The sequence below is a fragment of the Botryllus schlosseri genome, chromosome 9, assembly GCF_051294905.1.
Source record: "Botryllus schlosseri isolate E-star chromosome 9, Bs_hap1, whole genome shotgun sequence".
Classification (NCBI taxonomy): Eukaryota; Metazoa; Chordata; class Ascidiacea; order Stolidobranchia; family Styelidae; genus Botryllus; species Botryllus schlosseri.
This window is the reverse complement of record NC_137244.1, coordinates 12,898,355-12,914,373: the sequence shown is the minus strand read 5'-3', so window position 1 is coordinate 12,914,373 and position 16,019 is coordinate 12,898,355. Positions and strand designations below refer to the sequence as shown.

At 39.3% G+C, this 16,019-nt stretch overlaps 1 protein-coding gene across 9 annotated transcripts in view; it reads left to right on the top strand.

Annotated features, from left to right (window-relative positions):
* Window positions 1-16,019, top strand: part of LOC145446920 (ras GTPase-activating-like protein IQGAP1) — a 56,887-nt gene that overhangs the window by 6,426 nt on the left and 34,442 nt on the right. For 3 of the 9 annotated variants that reach the window (XM_080325290.1, XM_080325289.1, XM_080325291.1), the window contains exons 1-7: window positions 252-1,018; window positions 2,621-2,720; window positions 4,412-4,646; window positions 6,691-6,835; window positions 7,778-7,891; window positions 8,966-9,144; window positions 14,111-14,195. In XM_080325290.1, the coding sequence (XP_080181416.1) occupies window positions 862-1,018; window positions 2,621-2,720; window positions 4,412-4,646; window positions 6,691-6,835; window positions 7,778-7,891; window positions 8,966-9,144; window positions 14,111-14,195 (1,015 nt within the window). In that variant the 5' untranslated portion in view covers window positions 252-861. Of the gene's footprint in view, window positions 1-250; window positions 1,019-2,620; window positions 2,721-4,411; window positions 4,647-6,690; window positions 6,836-7,777; window positions 7,892-8,965; window positions 9,145-14,110; window positions 14,196-16,019 lie in introns of those variants that run through there. The other 6 variants (XM_080325292.1, XM_080325293.1, XM_080325287.1 and 3 more) reach the window with 5 other exon arrangements.

Sequence of the window (16,019 nt, the reverse complement as noted above, 5' to 3'; positions counted from 1 at the left end):
TAAAATAAATAAAGATTCAGAATATCTGTGTTTTACCGGTTCAGTGCATCGGATCGATTCAAATTGCCGGTCCGTTGATACTGTTCGCGAGTGTATGAACATTAAACAATTATCATCCCGAGACTAGTTTTCGGCTTATGACATATTATATCAAAGCCAAAACATTGTTTAGCGATCGCAATGCGCAAGTCTTACTTTATTTAAAATCCCGCCTCTGCAATTTAACGAATATCACCGTGTCGAGAGAACGGGTCGTCGTACAATTAAGGTTCCTCGATATGTATTCTCACTATGCCACGTAACCCGATCTGCATTATGCATTTAGCGATTGATTTGTAATGACCCACTGTACCGCTTTACCTTCGTAGGATTAATAGTATGTTCGATGTTCGTGTGGCGATCTTAGTCAGCAGTACTCCGACAGAGCTACGTGCGCATGTAGGTCGCGGTAATTTGCGGTTAGCCCGGCAAGCAGTTGTTATTTTGCGCCGCTCGTTGACTTCCGCGCGATTAGTGTTTTTCTCGTAGGAAGGAAGACAGTGTGGCGAGGGTGTTTCGTTTCGTAACGATTCTCTTGATGTCGACGCGAAAGTTGTAATTGCTTTGATTTGCGACGGCTCTATATGAATCCTGACATGTCATCTTTACAATGCGGTTGATGGTTGTAAATTTTTCCGTCGCTGCGTGGTTTGCTATATTACTAATCTGTGGAATTAGCGGAGATTTAAGGAGCTGCACGCTTGTGCTCAGTTATTTTAGATGGGTACACAGTACACACGGACTATAATAGTACTAGGCTGCAGCAGAACTGAATATCGAATTTATTCGTTGTCCGTGTCTGGAATAAAAACGCGTTTATGAATGGAATCCGAGCGGAGTTTACACAATGGAAGTGGCGAGCACCACACTTCCAAAACGTCTTACCGCTCGCGCGGCAGGACAGGCAGTTCAGCGGAAGGCCAAGGTCATCCTCATAAATTGACGAAACGGCATTCGTTGATTCGCGCTTCCGATTATGGTATGTATTGGTCGCGGGGATGGTCCGCTAATGTAATCGTCGCTCGTCACACAATCCAACTCGTGGCGTTCAAGTTACCTTGATGCCTTTCTAGACTTGAAGAATGATATGCTTACCTTGCTCTTTGATGTTGGCTTTGGAACCACTTCACTAGAGATTTACATGATTAGATTAAAGCATTTAGATTAGCATAATTCCATGACCAGAAATTAATTTCAAAATAAGTTTTGTCTAGGTACTGAACACACCCTACCAACGCCCTGTCCTAGGTATCCTGTTTATAAGGAGAAATAACTGGGAATTTTCATGAATAAAATATTAGTCAATTTATTGATAAATCATGATGCTTCACAGTAGGTAGGTGATCTGAATTTCTTAGAGATGTCTTATCTGATTATGAAATTCAATCAGGTCAGAACTATAAATTTATTATCTACTTGGTATTTGTTATAATATATTGGTGCATATATTGTATCCATTGTGAATTTGAAGGAAAGGCATTAGATGCACAACCAACATAACATGACTGTGCTTACCTTGTGAAAATGTAGGTGCTGGTTGGTTATGTAGGAAGCCGTACATTCCTTCAATTGATTTTCAATGATTTTTCTGTGGCATGATGAGGGGAGAAGCCCCGCGAGAAGGCAACGGAAGTTTAGCTGATACATTACAAGAGGCAATTCTCTTGAACCACCAATTATATAATCAAGACTGATCACCGAAAATTGAACAGCTGATGGTCAAAATGCTGGTTTTCTACATATTGCCATATTGACTGTACAAATTGCACATGGCATACCGAATAGGATACATTTGCTTTAATATGTTGACAGTGAATAGTATTATCACTATTATCAAGCATACTTCATGGCGAGATACTGTCCCTGTCCGACTATCCCATACTCGGGATAATTGATTTGATGATAATTGGTTATTTTAAATAAGATGTAACAGGCCACCCACCCCCCCCCCCGAGTCCACCTGCACCTCGTAAGTACTTGAATGGTCCCAACTTGCTGCATTATGATAGTTTTGACATATTATCCTAAACGGAATTTCGAAGCCTTACTGCAATGTTGTTATTTGCTTAAAATGTTCCATTATTTTATAATCATAACATCCATACCGTATGCAGCAGTAGTTGTGTATATCTCATTCTGTGTATAGATATCTAGGCCCTATTGAGTTCTTACAGTTTGAATTTTTTGTTGAAAATGTCTACTACTGTACACAAATCAGAACTACTGGTTTTAACGCAATCTTATGTATCAACAAATATGTGGCTCCTCGTTATTAGTAATGTGAAAATGGAATGATAAAAGTGAATGAACGGCAGAGACACGTGACTTTGTAACTATGAGCATCGCCATTATTCCGAGTCTTTCAACTACAGACTGAATTTTTCTGTGGCATTGTTCAGAGATGTTGCCCTCAACTATAGATAACTAACCTGCGGAGGTTAGTTATCTATACCTCAACCCTGGTCAAGTTCTGTAGACTAATTATTGTTCATTTCAGGCTCTACGTTCGGCTGGATTCTTGATTGTCAAATGAAATCTTTTCCACCGTCTTGTAATTTAACCAGCCATCGTTGTGTTTTAGGCATCACAAAAGATGAACGCCTCACAGCTGAAGAGATGGACAGTCTGCGAAATCAAGCCACTGCATACGAATATTTATGCCATCTCGAAGAGGCGAAAAGGTAATACCGGTATAGTTTAATTTGGTGGTGTCTAATGTTTTCGATTGCGTGAATGTCCAGGAGCAGATAGCATGTAATATAGATCATAAAAATGGTGAACTGAACACGTAATGAGTCCTTTCGGGAAACTTTCATCTCAAAATCACAAATACAAGGGCATAATGCTATGACAGTTTGGGCTGCCATCAATGAAAATCACATTGATTCTGTTAACAAAGTACCTGTAATTTTCGTTTCCATGGGGACAAGACTATTCCTGAAATCTTTGCCCTCCTCTCCCGGAACTTATATGATTTTGTGTTTAAATGCGAAACTTATCAAAAGGTCACCTTAGTTGTATTTTAGCTTCCTATGCTTACTGCTTATTTGAGGTTACAACCTCGCAGCTATGATCTGTGATGAATCACAGTCTCGCCATACTGCAGTATGTGCAACTCTGCAACATTGCCCTGAAATATGCAACCTACATTTGTTCACATGTGGTTGTATGCTTGGCCTATGGTATGTGTATTATTATTCAATGAATTCTTGAATTTGTAAGTTCCGGAAATTTTTTTGCATCTTTAATTCTGTAGGCGAGGCCTATGCGTTTCTAATAATTCCTCTGAAAGGCACCGCTAGAATATGAAGTTCAGCATTTGCAATGTAGTGTTTCCTGATTTTCAAACGATTTAGATTCAATTTTGAATATCTCTGACTGAACTTTTTCTTTTGATGCCTTTCTTCTGAAGCTCTCTCCCTCTCTCTCTTTCTCCTCTGCACTACGACTCTCTTCTCTAATCCTGCAAATGATGAAGCCTTCCAACCATCTTGGGTCCATATGCAGCGCAATTCGTGTCTTATTAGTGTTGACGTGGTCAGCTTTCCCGGTTAGTATTTGGTTTCAACAGGTTGTTAGTTTGTAGGGCTTTCTTATAGTCCTAATCTAATGAGGAATGTGTGAATTTGATATTGATGATGACCTTGTTTGCCCATAGCCTAGATTTTTTACCTACTGTACCAATTTTTATGCAATAAACAAATACATCCTGAATCTGACGATTGGTAATTTGATGTTTATATATAATGTTTGCAAATTGCAACACTTCATCAGTCGTATGCAACCATGAAAATGATGTTCGTTTACTGTTCCCTGTGTATGTTCTCTCTAGTCTCTACCTCTGATGTTTGTATGGAGTATGTGCTGCAATCCTGCAGAAATAATGTTGCTGGTCTGATGATGATATGTCAAATTTGCAAAATACCTGCTTTATCTACGTAGCCAGTAATAAAGCATAGGCTACAAATGCTACAATACTGCCACAATGTAATTGATGGTTTACCGAAGATCTTGTCCAAGATGAAGAGATCATTAAGATTGTATAGCAGTAGGGCCTGTGAATTTATGTACCAGTACAACACCACACACCATCAACACAATGGAACACGTCTCTATTGCCCAATTGTTTCAGTGCAGGCAGTAATGTCGTTATTGGAGGTCCTTTGAGCACCACTGTAGCAATGAATACTATGCATTTTCAGTACCTCGATAACACAATGGCCTTAATAATTCTTAAGAGTTGCATAGTATTTTATTCAGTATTGCAGGCTTATTATGGTTAGACTTGTCGTTTGTGTGGACCTCTATGTCCTTGAAATGAGTGGGAAACAGCTATTCATTGAAGGATTACTGTTTATTTTGCGATTCGCAGGTGGATAGAAGCTTGTATCACGGAAGAGCTTCCTCCGAGTATAGAACTTGAAGAAGGCTTGAGGAACGGAGTATTCCTGGCGAAGCTCGCTCATTTCTTCAACCCCACAGTGATTCCGTTACGTAAAGTCTACGACAAGGACCAAAAGAAATATGAACAGCGCGGCCTACATTTTAAACATACTGACAATATCAATCATTTCTTCAAAGCCATGGAAAAGATTGGATTGCCACAGGTATGCAGAAATCAATGGATTTTGTGGTGTCCCAGCAAGCATCATACCGATACAGGAGTTGCAGTTGAAATGTTGCATATAATGCTTTTTTAGTTTTACCAACAGTAGTGAGTAGTGACTGCGTTGTGTTTCTGTTGTGACTGCCTTGTGTAGCCATTGCCATAATAATTATGGTCTGGTCAGGTCAGATCAGGTCATGCTCTACCAGACTGGTTTGTTGTTATCTATTGGAGTGACACTTATTTAATTTAGGATGTTCACATTATCTGCATTTGAGAGGATGAAATGAATTGTTCCTTTACAAATTGGCAATATGGAATGTGACAGAAACGCTAGCTTATGTGGTACTTTTTCTAGGTTTAGCAAGGTGTGAAAAACATGACCACAATTACCAATGCTATTCTCCTACTTCTCTCTGCTATACTCTGATTTTGATGACACGTTTTGTCATTTGAGTTAAGGTAGATTGCATTGTGAATTTCATTGTCAACAAAAACTCCTAGTCCTGACAAATGCTGAAAAAATAGGTCTTGGTTTCCCGCGGCATGGTACCGTAATCAATGCGCGTCCTCAATAAGTTGCATTACAAGAAGTTATTGCGTTGCGAGTATCGATTGCTGTCCGAAAGTATGATGAACAACTTGTTGCATGGAGTGACAGGTGCCTTGTGTTGGTGACATTAAGTTTACAGAAGCGCACAAGCCCATAAATGGCGCCCATCTCACGTTTCCGAGGAATTGCATGTATTTATGTGTAATCATGGTCGTTATCCTTATAATGTTCCTGCTCGGAATAGATGATGTCATGCAATATGGTCCAGTGCAGATATGTGTTGCAATCAGCCAATCCAGTAAACTGTGATTATGTTGGTCACGTTCTGTTGTTTGCTTCCTGTTTAAATCACTATGAATGAATTGACTCATTAGCTGTCAAGGAAAGGTTGCCCTGGTGTTTAGGTTCTGCATCTGTGGATGTAGATGATGTCACAATTTCCTTTGGGTTGCAACTTGCAACCTCGATCTTTCTACTGCCATGTAGGCCTATTGGAAAGAAACGTGGGCGCACCATAATTATTATAGCCCATATTGACAGCGAATGAACCTGGACTCTGTAGCGTGTGAAAAAGTATGCATAAGTCATGATATAGGCCTAGAAAAATCATTGCAAATGAACTTGGACTCTCATAGCTTCTGAAAACGTACAAGTTTTATAGGACTAGTAATAAGATCATGACATCATCTCCATGAGCTGTAAAATTTCTGCACTATGATTTGATACTGATGCTGCAGCCATGGCGTCATGGACGGATCATTTTGCATTAATCACCCATAAAATACCTAGATGGAGACCCACAATCTCTGTGAAACTATCTGCTGAGTGGTTTTCCTTACAAAAGACAAGCCCTTGTTGGTTGTAAATTATTTTGAAATGTCCTTATCAGTAAGTCATACAGGTTCACTTGATGAAACTTTCTGTCTGTCAACAACAAGTGTGAACAGGCCTTGAATATCATGCCAGTGGCAATGAAAGGAGTCCTTTGTGACATTACGGCATTGCTGGGTAACATTCCAAGTTGATTTCGGCAATAGCTTTTGGGCTGCTACGGATGTTGAGTCAACAGTTGGGATCAGTATGGACTATGGCTTATCCCAGGAGCCTGCATATTGTGCGCCATCCATAAGATTATGGCAGCATATCGTCATAACAAATGACACATAGAATTCGAAAATTTTTCATAATTGTTATAAAATATATCGATCTAATTATCTTCGCATGCAAGGTAGGCTACCACCTCACAGCCAGATGACAATATTGTCGTCACGAAATCTTCTTATGCTATGTCACTACTTCCTTGATCCCTTGGGCCTTGGGGGCAGATACACATGATTGCAACTCACTGCCGTGCATGATATCATCATGAGGTAAAGGCCTGGGGTCGCACATTGTGGTCACAGGGTACTGTACTGTGGTGCACTATGCCCCCTTTGGGTGTTGGATTTTCACTGTAGGCAAAGGAAATAAATTCACTTGACTCTTCTATCAGATCTTTTATCCCGAGACGACGGACATCTACGACAGAAAAAACATGCCGAAAGTGATCTATTGCGTACATGCGCTCAGCTTGTTTCTGTTTCGTCTCGGAATTGCACCGCAAATTCAGGATCTTTATGGAAAAGTTGAATTCACTGGTAAGGGGGGTGGTTTATACTGTTATCATCTGCATAGTGTTTACGTCGACGTTAAGTAGGCTACTGTCCGTCATCTATTTGAAAGCTGGTTATTCTTCTCGGTCGTTGTTATTTCTACCTCTATGTAAGATCCTCGGCCCTCGAGGCAGTGTGTTGATCAGAATGCGCAGTACATTCTGAGATTGGATATCTCCCATTTAGTTGGCCGCTCAAATTTTCCGGTAGGCCTATATTCGGCTGCTGTTGTCTGAAAATGTTCTTGATAATTTTTCTGTGGTTGTGATTGAGAATATTTTCAAGACCAGCACTTTTGTTCATCGTTTTTTCCATGCATATTTCATCGAGATACTGCCTACGATTATTGTAGAGCAGTGGTTCTCAACCTGGGGGGTGTGAAAGCATCTGAAGAGGGGCTCAAAGAAGCGGTCAACTGGAAGAAATTATCGCACTCTGCACGATTTACCTCCAATTCAAGCCTGTTTTTCTACCGAATTTCATATTTTTGAATTCTCTCATCAACAGTCATAACCTTCCGTGCCATCAAACAATCTGTTTGGGTTGCTAGCATCCCGGATGGATTTTGTGATATGACGACAAGGGGCGCGCGACATTTTTCACTATCATAAAGGGGGGCGTGTCTCAAAAAAGGTTGAGAACTTCTGTTGTAGAGCTTTCCTGTTAAACCATCCTATAATCCTTTACTTGGAGTTTTCTGTAATAGTGAAGGCTTGATGTAGAAATGCAAATTCAGTTGAAGCGCAACAAAAATATAAGGACGAGTAGCTGAACTTGTCTCCAAACTTAACAGAAAACGAAATTTTATACAAAAGACTGTTCCCCTTCAGAATATGCATCATGAATAATTGCAGATGATATATCTTCCTATGCAATTTTAGGATTTTGAAAACTCTCGATGCGACTTGATCTTTGTTTGATTTACAGAGGAAGAAATCAGCAATATGCAAAAGGAACTGGATAAATATGGAATCCAGATGCCGCAATTTCACAAAATCGGCGGTATCCTTGCCAACGAAATGTCTGTGGACGAGGCTGCTTGTACGTTATATTTCCACCAAATTTATATTTCTGATTTTTTGGTACACACCTTGAAGAGCTGTCAGTGAACTGTATATTATGGTCTTGATGATTTTAATTATCTTGGAAAAGGATTATAAACTGATGTATTATGTCACAGTTACTGGTTTTCAAACAGATGATTATAGTGATTCATAGTCAGCACTAGAATTTTCTATATCCTACGATGTTAATGATATCATAATCATGAGGGCGTCAGTTGGTGTCTAACTGAAAGTCAAAAATATGCCTTTAGGGTGTAACCAAAGACGAATATCTAGTGTCATTGATACCTCTTTTTTGTAGATTTCCTAAGCTGTATTGAAAACACTAGTTTCATTGTGCTGTATCTATAGCTTGCCCTCTGGTTTCTTTGGTAGCCTAGATTTAGCTGGTCATGTTGTTTGGGGAATCGTCTGGAACAATAGACAATGTTACCCTTTGGATTTGTGTGCCTCATTACTGCCCTCTATTAGTATAAATTGGTTTGATATATTGTCAGACCTACTGCTGAGATACTAATGCTATGTATTAAATGTATGTCAGCGGGATAGCATTTTGGATATAATCCCCAAAAATTGCTTTGAGTATTACTTCTTTTTAAGAATTATGAGGCGTTGGTATAGCTGAATTGTATGTTATGTTTTGTGTTGAGATATTTAAAGATCCTCTGTCGTCCTTGCCAATAAATAGTAATCAAGGGATTATTGGAACCTTTCACTGTCAGCTTCCACCACTATACACTACACCTATATATGCAGCTCCATTCTGCATACCCGGTGCATGATTATACAGACACATAAGCATGCATACTTGAGCACTTTCAAAGGCCCTGCAAGTGTTTTTTGCTCGACTTATAATTGGTAAACATTTAGCGGTAGCTTCGGTGATCATTTCAGCGCCTGTCTATCTATTAACCTAAATATTCTAGCCTTGTCGCACTCATGACAGTGTAGAAATGAGCACTAGTTTGTAGAAATTAATTTGTAATCTCGTTGATTCGCCATTAGAAAGCTACCCGGTCATATGATGATGAAATGGATTTGTTAATTCCAGTGCACGCAGCGGTTATTGCTATCAACGAGGCTTTGGACAAAGGGGTCGCCTCCGATACGTTGGAGGCTTTGCGTAACCCAAATGCATGCTTGGAGGGGATTACTAACGATAATGCGGAGGAATATCAAGCCCGATTGTCGTCAGCGAAGCAAAGAAAATGCGAAGCTGCTCTGAACAAGGTGAAATCTTTACTCCACTGACGATTTGTTTCGAGTGAACGACGACCCAGTGAACGCTTTAGCTCTCTGAACTGATTCCATATTCTATTCAATATCAGCCACATTTTAAATGGCTGGATTACAGGCCTCCTTGATTTGTGATTTTGTTCCTTGTAATTTGGATATCGTTGAGCTTGCGACCTACTATTGCCGTGGTGGCCAAATACATGATTCAAAAATATGGGCAACTGAAATTCAGGGTAGCAATTTGAATCATATTAGTCCTTCCGTGAAATTCAGGAAACAGCTGACTGAAACAACAATCATCACTTTTTCCCAGGCCTGATTTATCACCAAAGCCTCATTGCCATCCTGTTGGGTTTAACACCTGCTGACTAAAGAAAAGGTCCTCGCTATCCTTGAAAATACGACAAAATTATGACCCAGCTGAAAATAAGGAAAAATCCTATAAAATAAGACTACTGTTCTATGAGACACTAAACTGCAAAGTCGCGACAGCATGACAGCCCATACTGCTGCTCTCTTTTTGTGTCTCTGGACCCATCTGCGTTTTATCATTAGATCTCGTCTAATTCTGATGTGTTAGTATGGTCTTATATTTTCATTCTTTTGCGATCGGTGAAATGCTAACGTTGACCGTAAGTAATCTGAGTAAATGACTTTAATTCACTTACTTCTTGTTATCTGTGGCAAGTGACTGGTACGATAACCCACCTTTTTGTGTGCCTGCAAAAGGAGAATTAAATATAGCCTGGGTTTGCTTTACCCACTACCTCGTAATGTATATCACCGATTGAACCCGATTTGCGGCTGTGGATGAGACCGGCATATATGTAACTTATGTAACTACCGAGTTATGCAATTTATGACTCAATGTAAAGATATCCTTAATCATTTGTTTGCTTTTAACATGGAAGTATGCCTAATTCCCTGATGTTTGTTTGGTGTCTGCTATGAAGAGGTAAAATGCAGGCATGGTTAAAATTTACAATGCCATTTGAAACGGCATTGTACAGTACACTAGGGTGGAGTGAAAAAAAGAAAATTTTGAATTTCAAAAAGTGCCTCTGATATTTGGTCCCAAATCAAAAATGAATAACTTCTATCATAATTTCAGGTTCTTACGCCCTCTAGTGGCCGAGCTAATTCACCAAACGAGTCGAAAATAGCTAATTTTGCCATATCCTGATAACCGCTCATGCTAGAAAGCCAGTTTTCGGTTTAAAATCTGCGGAAGCAACATGTTTCTATCTCACTTCCATAGAACTTTGTCCTGAAAATGTACAGAAAAAAAGTTACAAGCAAATTGTCGATTTTTAGACCGCCATTAAAAGTGTTGGATGGTTGTACCAAATTTGCAATGCCAATTAGCATGTGACTGTTTGTTACATTGCTGCTTTAACAACAAAATCTTGTTTGAAGGACTTATCAGTTGATTTTTATATCAACCTAGTATAATTTGGATAGTAGAGAGCATGATTGAACTTTCTTCATAGTTGCAAAGGAGCTACATGACCATTGGATTTGGTACAATGTATTTTCCATAAATGAGTTTCCAGTCGCGCGAAAAGTCAATCAACTGATATTGAAATTTAGTCAACTATCTCAGTATCACAAGAAATCTAGAACATCAAATTCTTATAAAGAAATGGAAACTACGTTCTTGCAAGATATTGATAAGCTTTTTGGCATCTTCTGCTGCGAAAGCAAACAGAGAGATGAAATTTCACTCCAATGTGGCTTAAGGATGGCACCGAAGGATTTGAAGATCAAAAAGCAGAGCGCAAGGGAAAATGTTTGGTTGACGCTGTGTCTCTTTCATCAGCTGATAAAAGATTTCGAAGGCAGTCAAGCTCAATCCAACACCCCATTGCTTCTAATGCAGGTGCCAGCACTTCTATTGGGCAATTCAGCTTTAATCAAAGTGATTCAGAGTCAATGCAATCTTAATCAACATCTTCTGGTAATGATTCAACTTTTATGGGAGGTGCTCAACCATCAAACCAAAAGCATGTGTTGGGGATCAACAGGGCAAGCGTTTGTGAACGGTATGACGTATTGGACCTTACAGGAGCTGCTGCTCCAACTTGTGTATTGCAATATGTTGGAATAATCAACTAAAAAAGTGATTCGTTTGTGGTAGATCACGGCAAATAACAAGGAGAGAGAGAAAGGTGCAGAAAAGAAATTCAAAGAAGAGAAGCAGAAAACTTAAATCTTGTGTATGGACTCTACTTCAACGGAAGAAAACATGACACTTTAAATATGGTTGAGGCACCCACTGAGAATTCTGTATGACAACAGAGCTGGAGGAACATATTGTTTTAGTAGGAGAACCAGGTGAGTATTACCTCAGTCACTTGTCACCTCCCAATGGAAAAGGTCGTATTTTGGCAAGAAATATATCAGTTTATTTCCAACACCGACCTCTGCAAAAACCCAGCTATTGTGAGATCAGACGATACAGCTTCAATGACAGGGAGATTCAAAGGCTGCATTTGTGCAATGGAAGAAATTTTACAAAGACCACTTCAATGGGCTATCTGCTTGCTTCATGGTAATGAGCTGCCATTCTACATATCCGCCTTGAAAGTTGTAATTTATAATCTTGTATTGCGTGTTTGAATTACGCATTGCTGTGAAAACATATCGTAATGGCAGCTCATTACCATGAAGCAAGCAGATAGCCCATTGTAAAAGTTCATTGCACGAATGCAGCCTTTGAATCTCCCGGTCATTGAAGCTGTGCTGTCTGATCCCACGACACCTGGGTTTTTGCAGAGTTTGGTGTTGGAAATAAACTGATACATTTCTTGCCAAAACACGACCTTTTCCATTGGGAGGTGACAAGTGACCGAGGTAATACTCACCTGGTTCTCCTACTAAAACAATATGTTCCTCCAGCTCTGTTGTCATAGAGCATTTTCCAGTGGGTGCCTCGACCATATTCAAAGTGTCCTCTTTTCTTCCATCGAAGTAGAGTCCATACACAAGATTTAGGTTTTCTGCTTCTTTTCTTTGTATTTCTTTTCTGCACCTTTCGCTCTCTCCTCGTAATTTGCCGTGATCTACCACAAACGAATCACTTTTTTAGTTGATTATTCCAACATATTGCAATACACAAGTTGCAGCAGCAGCTCCTGTAAGGTCCAATACGTTATACCGTTCACAAACTCTTGCCAAGTTGATCCCCAACACATGGTTTTGGTTTGATGGTTGCGCACCTCCCATAAAAATTGAATCATTACCAGAAGATGTTGATTGAGATTGCATTGACTCTGAATCACTTCGATTAAAGCTGAATTGCCCAATAGAAGTGCTGGCACCTGCATTAGAATCACCGGTTGTTGGATTGAGCTTGACTGCCTTCGAAATCTTTCGTCAGCTGATGAAAGAGGCACAGCGTCAACGTTACATTTTCCTTTGCGCTCTGCTTTTTGATCTTCATATCCTTCGGTGCCATCCTTAAGCCACATTGGAGTGCAATTTTATCTCTCTGTTTGCTATCGCAGCAGAAGATGCCAAAAAGCTTATCAATATCTTGCAAGAACGTAGTTTCCATTTCTTTATAAGAATTTGATGTTCTAGATTTCTTGTGATACTGAGTTAGTTGACTAAATTTCAACATCAGTTGATTGACTTTTCGCGCGATAGGAAACTCATTCATGGAAAATACATTGTATCAAATCCAATGGTCATGTAGCTCCTTTGCAACTATGAAGAAAGTTCAATCATGCCCTCTACTATCCAAATTATACTAGGTTGAAATAAAAATCAACTAATAAGTCCTTCAAACAAGATTTCATTGTTAAAGCAGCAATGCAACAAACAGTAACATGCTAATTGGCATTGCAAATTTGGTACAACCATCCAACACTTTTAATGGCGGTCTAAAAATCGACAATTTGCTTGTAACTTTTTTTCTGTACATTTTCAGGACAAAGTTCTATGGAAGTGAGATAGAAACATGTTGCTTCCACAGATTTTAAACCCAAAACTGGCTTTCTAGCACAAGCGGTTATCAGGATATGGCGAAATTAGCTATTTTCGACTCGTTTGGTGAATTAGCTCGGCCACTAGAGGGCGTAAGAACCTGAAATTATGATAGAAGTTATTCATTTTTGATTTGGGACCAAATATCAGAGGCACTTTTTGAAATTCAAAATTTTCTTTTTTTCACTCTACCCTATTGTACACTGTACAGTTTACATTAATGTAGGAAATTGATACCTTTGCAAAAATGGCCAGGGGCCAGGGGGGAATTTATGGTTTCTTGAAGGCCTAGTCCCTGTTATGTTTGTATTGCTACATCACTGTCTGCATTGGGTATTGTGAATGTGTATTGTGTACTGATTTCAAGCACCACACATACGTTAACTTTACAGTCTGCCATAATCAGCACCATTTGGTGACAAGGCGTTCTTTTTTGTTCTTCATTTAACCGGAGTCTTTGCATCAATCTTATTCTCCCGATCTAACATTCACTCACATTGCTTCAGTACTGGCTTAGTCGCTTGACTTGCATTGGTTTTACTAGACGTCTTCGAGATGAGCAGACTGTGATATTATCTACAGTTGCATTGAATTTCTACACAAAATGGAATGCTCGCTTGTCTCTGTGCTGTTGTACTTCATTTGAATTTAGCAAAACATTGTCTCGTTCAAGATATGTTTCGAACTATCTTTGTGAGCAGATTTGATTATCCGGTTACCAGTAAATTTGCTCTCAGTCCCATACCTGGTTATTTTAGGGCAACGCCAATAACTGGGGAAATTGTGTCGACGAATTTTCTGCTCACAACGCACTGACAGCGACAATAGACAAGTGCATTGGTTTCATACGTAGAAGCAACATTCTGATTTATCACAAAACTTAACTGGCATCCATCTGGCATGGAAATATGCTATTAGCCTACTAGCAGTGTTGGCCATAGACTTTGTATTTAATAAGTGAATTTCATTACAGTCAAAGGACGATGCCAATGAAAGAGACATGTATGAAGAACTACTCACCCATGCGGAACTTCAAGGCAATCTTAGCAAAATCAATGGTTAGTTTTGTCTTTGTATTTCGATCGCAATTTGGCAGTGAAACATCAGCATATATAGTACTGCTGTAACGCAAATTGCAACTAAAACGATTACGAACACGAAACAGAACAAACTAACAGGAAATTTGTAAGTTATACCGAAAATATTTTTGTTATCATAAAATAGACTTGGCCAATTTAATAATAATTGATTTCTAACACTTTTCAATGAAACTGATATTAGCAATAATGTCCAGTTGCGAGTTCCTAGGTTGTAGGTTCATGTTTAGATTATACCTCCGCCATATTGCTCGTACACGGAAGCTCTGTCATCATTCTATCGGGTTGACATTCATTGTTGTAAATCATAAAGAATGTATCGACCAACATTGCACACACTGATTATGTCAGATCATCGACAATGTAATTGCAGCCTTACCGGTTAGGCTATTAATTCATTGTATCAACAAGTTTCTATTTTTCCTTGTCTTTTTTCATAGGCGTATAATCTATCCTGTTTTTCTACTTTGTAAACAGATTATTGCAGTGTTTTTCGATTGTCGAAATGCCAGCATCAAATTCTTTCGTATTTGGTATTGAACATATTTTAGTTAAACGCTTCTTATAGGTGTGGAATTCGCTGTAGTTAACTCCTTAACATTTCCACATTTGCGTGTAATGAAGAATGATTCATGTGTATTATGATGATTAAGTACAGGCAGCATAGGCGCCAAACCTGGGTATGCCATGCCATGTATGCTATGCGTACCTACTACCTACAGTTTCGTCATCAAAACCTTGCTGGCTATTTATGGCTTGGAAAGAAAATGATCACTCTTTTTCCGCATAACGTAATGAGGCTTGGCCTATCTGAGCAAATTGCCAACCCCACTGAGAATTGTAGGTAGGCCACATCTTATAATTAGTAATCACTTGAAACGGCGGCCTTGTTAGAAAGATTGATTTCTAGATGCTCACTTTGAGAAACACCATCTTCTCTCTTGATTAAAGGAGCAAACACGAATTCTCCTTCTCTAAATTGAATTGCTCATCATCACCACGTTCCGTTATTCACAATAATTCAGGAGTGAATTTCATGATAGTCTTTTTAATTAGAACGCTAAATTGGACAGTGTTATTGTATAGGCCTGAGCGTAATCCTTGATTGAATATGGCTTGCCAACGTTAATCAAGAAATGCAGCACATGGCTTCAGCAATACGAGTGACTCAATTTGACATCAGAAACCATTGTGTTAGGGTGGGAGTGGAATTGCTAATTAGATGCATACTTACTCGAATAGTGCATGCAGTACGGGTATTGAAATGTTACATCAGTGATTGATGTAGGGGAGAGTGGGTAGGTATGGGCCACTGTTGAGGTGTGGGCCACTGCCATATCTGGTGACTGTGACATCCCATATGGTTGCCAAGCTCTGTGATTGTTAATAAAAGGCTCCAGACTCACCCATGTTACTCACAGCCATGAGGCCAGCGGAGTTTTTGACTCAGCTAGAGATATATAATTTTTTCGGCATAAAGTAAATTTATTTGAAAATAGGGAATTTGGGTTTGAGTCCACATATGTGCATGTTTAGATTAGACTTATATATGGTGTGAAAGCTATAGAAATATGCTGCCTATAGAGTATAGTTTTAATGCTTTGTCAATCTCTCGGATCTTGAAATTATGGTAAGAATCCCCAAGATGGAGTGTTTGAGGTATGGGCCTTTTAGCAGGTTGGGGTATGGGCCGGCCCATACCTCAATAGGCTGGGGTATGGGACAGCATAACATATACCTGAAATCAATATTTGAATGATCCTATTAAATATATTTATCTCTAGA